The sequence below is a fragment of the Cicer arietinum genome, chromosome 2 (assembly GCF_000331145.2).
Source record: "Cicer arietinum cultivar CDC Frontier isolate Library 1 chromosome 2, Cicar.CDCFrontier_v2.0, whole genome shotgun sequence".
Taxonomy (NCBI): domain Eukaryota; kingdom Viridiplantae; phylum Streptophyta; class Magnoliopsida; order Fabales; family Fabaceae; genus Cicer; species Cicer arietinum.
In genome coordinates this window covers 42,565,466-42,570,554 of record NC_021161.2, presented here as the reverse complement: position 1 = coordinate 42,570,554, position 5,089 = coordinate 42,565,466, and the positions used below count along the sequence as shown (strand labels likewise).

Here is a 5,089-nt window from a genome sequence, read left to right as displayed (position 1 = left end):
ATATTTTCATTATTTAATTTTCATATATAAACTATGTATATATTTGATGCTAACTTATTTATGTTCAATTTTTGTATCGCACAATACTTTGACAATATCCAACATACTCTGAAAGAGATCTAATTGAAATAAAGGAAGACTGGTGTCAGTATGTGATTGAAATGAAAATTATTTGATTTGCTGGGAAATGGCATGCTGCAAGGGATAGTTATATGAATATATGGTAGTTCTGTTCTGTGTAGTTCCGATAGTTATATGGATATGAATATGACACATTTGAAAAGTTGTGAATATGTAGTTATATGAATATGTATATAGTTATGTGTTGTTGTCAATATGTGAATATGCATATGAAGAATATGTTGTGAACTGATTGTGTAAATATGTAAAGTTATAAAGTTAAATTATAAAGTTATATAGTTCTATTGTTGTGTACTGATTGTGAACTGATTCTGGATGAAAATGATTTTGGAAAAAAAATTAAAAGACAGCGATATAATAGGTGCATATTAATGCATCTATTGAATGCACCTTTTACAGCGCTTTTTCAAAAAAACGTTGTAATAGGTGCATAATAATGCATCTATTGAATGCACCTTTTACGACGCTTTTTCCAAAAAGCACTGTAAAACGCGTATAACAAGCGTGCAATATATCTATCTATTTTATAGCGCTTTTTATTTTAAAAAGCGTTGTTGTATCTTTTACAGCGCTGAATGCTACAATCCTTTTTTTTTTAAAAACGTTGTAGATGACTTAAAAAAAACGATGTAAAATAGATTTTTTTGCGTAGTATAAAGAACTAAAATTGTATAACTAATTTTTCTTAAGAACTAAAAGTTGTTTTTATTTTTTCAAGAGGATTAAATTAGCTCTAACAGTTTTCTGCAGATTTCACTCTAATCAATAGTAGTCAGTAAAGTTATTAGATGAATTAAGATATAATAAATAAAAGTAAATTACAAAAAAAAATAATAATAAATATTGCATTAATATTATAATATGGGTTTAATGGACAACACTGTCAACATATGAGTGATGTATTGCATGATTATTGATTGGTGCATGTTACAATGAAATATTTAAATCAATTGTTAGTGTAAAATTTTTTCACATTGTTAAACTATAGTCCTTTTTCTCTTATTATAATACGAAAAATTATTATAATTTTTTTGTAAATGAGACACTTATAGTTATTGATTAAATATGTATTTAGTCCTATAAAATTTTGACCTTTCAATATTAGTCTATATAAAATAAAAATATATTTTATAATTTCTATAAAATCATCTTGATATTACTTTTAGTCTCTACTAAAATAAAACATGTTTAATTATCTTTTAACTTTAAAATTTTTAAATAATTTTTGACAATCATGTTTAGAACATTATAAAAATATCCTCCGCAAAAATTTAGAATTTTTTAACTTTAGATAAATTAAATATGAATTTTTTAAAATTTAAAATATCAAGATAAAAACAATAAAAATATGAACCTAGAAATAGATTTTTGAGGTCATTTTTTATTGATGAGCTTTTTCTAATGTCATAAACATACATGCACAAATTTATTACAAAATATATATTGCCTTAACAACCTGAACTAAAATTACACGATAATTTTACAGGACTAAAAATTACTTTTTTATTTTATTTTACAAAAACTAAAATTAAAAAGTTGAAATTTTATAAACACAAAAAATTGACTTTGTAATTATTATTATATGGGACAGAGGAATTATATGTTAGCAGATTTAATTGGTATGCACAAGGATATAGATTTTTACATTACATGTCGACAAATCATAAATTGTTAAATTATTGAAAATATTTAATTGTAATTATAAATATTTTAAAAGTCCTATATAAAATTAATTTTCATTTATTGGAAAACTAAAATGTTTATGCTGACATTGAATAGAAATTAATTTACACATTTAATATCCTTCTAGAAATACTTTATTTAATTTTAAGGAGTAATATTATCCTTAAATTGTTACTTATATTAAATAAAAAGACCGAATTGGAAAAAAAATAAAAAGATAAATGATTGAAATATTATCTCAAATTAAGTTAAAAGATCGCATGAGCAATTATGTCAAATATTTATTATTATTTAATATTTCTTATTTGTCATTGTTTTTTAATTTAAACTTATACTATATTTAAGTGTTTTAAAGGTATTATTATTTAATTTAAACCTTTAAATATATTTACATATCGAATACTCTTTACAATCAATTATGAGTAAAAATATATACTTTTAGACTTTTTAATCATAGTAATTAAGTTCATTTAATTTTTTTGATTGCAAGTAAAAAGTGAAATTCATTTGCTAAGCTACCTCTAATTATAATGATCATCTCCTAACGGTATTAGTAAATTAATTTAAGGTGATTTTTGAATAATAACATAAAATATAAATGATTAATTCACTTTTGTTTATATTTAACTTTAATAAAAAATAACACTTTTTTTTTTGCTTCTAATCGAGTCTAGGTGGATTATGTAACATGATTTTTTTTATTGACAAAGACTGTTTAAAATTAGTTATTCACAATGCTTTTTATTTATTGAAATGTTATTATAGAAATTTTAAAACAATCTGCCAGAAAAGAAAATTTTACAAAAGTATTTTTCATTATTTATTATTATTTATATAGAATTCATTTTAATACCTAAAAATATATATTTATATACATCATTATTTAAAATATAAAATCGAGATAATTAAGTTTTCTAAGAAGAATTAATTTAATATTCTTGCCAATTATGCTTTAGGCTTAAAATTAAATTTATACTTTTACCAATCCTGTTTTATGATTAATTTTTTATAAAAATATAATATAAGGCCAAATTTGTTTAATGATTATCTTAATTGGCTCATCCACCCTCCATCTCTCTTATATAGAGTAAATTGTGACTAATATTTACATATTTTATAGTTGATTCAAATTTTAATTTACTTCTAAAAAATGTTTTCCAAACTAGCCTTGCTCATCCAAGGCCTCTTGGTCATGGTTGTTTTGATCTCTTCCATGGGGGAAGCTAGGTACTTGGGTAAGATTTTCTTCAATCCGTAGAAATAATGAACTTTTATTTTGTTTTGAACTCTTCTTTACAATGCTCCTATATAGACTATAAAGGCACAAATTTCCACTCCATATTCAAACCTCATAAACATGTCTTTAGACTTTGCCAAATATGGTTACCAAATTTTATTAAAGATCCAACCTTTTTAGTTGATTAATTTTAATTAGGCAATCTTTTTGTGTTATTTCATCATTCTTAGGAAAATTTATGTGACCATGTCAAGCATCATCTACACATTTGCCTATGGATATATGTTACATACAACTATGATTAACCAAATTTGTGAAGTTTTGAATTCATTATTCATAAAATAAATTATTGTTTTCAAGAAAAATATGATAGAACACATGTTTAATTTGATTTGTTCATGGTTTTGCAGTTGAGGTTGTTACAAAGCAAAATGATGTGAATGGTGTTAAAGAAAATGGCACTGCAAGTACTGATTGTTGGTGGCCTGGATGGCCTGGTTGGCCCACATGGCCCGGCACGGGTACACCAAGTACACCTCCTCCAACTCCTGAAACACCCAGTTCACCTCCTCCGACACCTGAAACACCTAGTCCACCTCCTGTAGCATACTCACCTGGTTCACCTCCTGAAGCTGAAACACCTAGTTCGCCTCCTGAGGCTGAAACTCCCGGTTCACCTGCACCTAGTCCAGCCTATGTTCTGTGAAGTTTTTTTACTATGAAAAATAATGTTGATTTATTATTATGTGATGCTTAATTATTGAACACATATTAGAAATATATTTGATTTCATAATGAGAATATATTGCTAGATTTTTTACTACATGATTGCAAGTGAAATTTGTTCTTTTATCTTTAACAATTTCAAGTCTCATATTTTTATTAAAAATTAAAAAGTATAAGATTTTTAATGATCTCCTATCGTAATTTTTTTTAATAAGTAAACTATGCATTAGAAACACCTGAGTCAAGATCCATATAAGCCATAAAAGTTCAATCCAATTTACACTTATATTTCATGCGACATATATAAAAATATGATAATATTGATAATATTTTATAGGCATAATTGTTTCTGCGGTCTCTTAACTTAATTTTAGGTAACATTTGAGTTCTTTATTTTATTTACTTTTCTTGACTTAGTCGTTTATTTAATTTTAAGTAACAATTTGATTTTTTGTCTTAAAATGTCAACAATGTTATCATTTTTTTACCAAAATTCAAAAAACTCATCAAAAATTTTAAACAAAATTAATAAAATTAATTTTAATCTTCAATATAATTCAAATTTTATCAAATTTATAACTCATATCTTCAAATAAACTCATATTTTTATTTTTTTATTAGATGAATTTGATGTTGTTAGAGATGAAAATATGAGTTTATTTGAATATTTGAGTTATGCATTTGATGAATATATAAATTTTCAAGAAATTAGTGTTGAATTTTTATGGGTTTTGTATGAAGATTTTGATTAATTTTCTAAGCTTATGTAAAGAAAAGATTGAAGTAAACAATGTCAATTATAAGGAATTGAGGTTTAAATTATAATTGCCCCTTTTAAAATATTCCTGTTTAAAACTGAAAATTCAACTCAAGATTGATCTTGGTTATAACGAAGATTGATCTTGGTTAGTAAAAAACAGCAATATCAATGTTATCAATATAAACTCTGATTGTAATGCATAAAATAAATAGAGATAGAGATAGAGAGATCACACAAGGATATATCCTGGTTCACCCAACCCGGTTACGTCCAGTCCTCACAACCGTGAGATTTTTCACTAAGTGTTCAAACCAAGATCGTTCTTGGTTTTCATGGATCAATCTTGATCTTTACACGGTTTCTACCTTTCTACCTAGAAAGGATTTTTCACAGGTTTACCTTACACTATTTCAGAAAGGATTTTGCAAGATACCTTTTAGAACCTAAAAGGATTTTTACACACTACTCAAGCTATGTTATCAAAAATAGCCTTGAGTTACAAAGTGGTGATTTTAAGAGTATTATAATCTTAGTATTGCTCA

General features: G+C 25.0%; 1 protein-coding gene across 1 annotated transcript; it reads left to right on the top strand.

Annotated features, from left to right (window-relative positions):
• The first annotated feature begins 2,903 nt into the window (after nucleotides 1–2,903).
• LOC101494966 (uncharacterized) lies at nucleotides 2,904–3,874 on the top strand. Its single transcript, XM_004490747.4, has 2 exons — nucleotides 2,904–3,059; nucleotides 3,472–3,874. The coding sequence occupies exons 1-2, from the start codon at nucleotides 2,975–2,977 to the stop codon at nucleotides 3,765–3,767; spliced, it is 381 nt and encodes a 126-aa protein (XP_004490804.1). The 5' UTR covers nucleotides 2,904–2,974; the 3' UTR covers nucleotides 3,768–3,874.
• Nucleotides 3,875–5,089: the final 1,215 nt, after the last annotated feature.

Excerpts from the sequence above, each read along its gene's own strand:
- LOC101494966 (XM_004490747.4), top strand. The coding sequence starts at position 2,975 with ATGTTTTCCAAACTAGCCTTGCTCATCCAAGGCCTCTTGGTCATGGTT. Across the intron at positions 3,060-3,471 it reads GGGGGAAGCTAGGTACTTGG|TTGAGGTTGTTACAAAGCAA; the intron begins GTAAGATTTTCT and ends ATGGTTTTGCAG.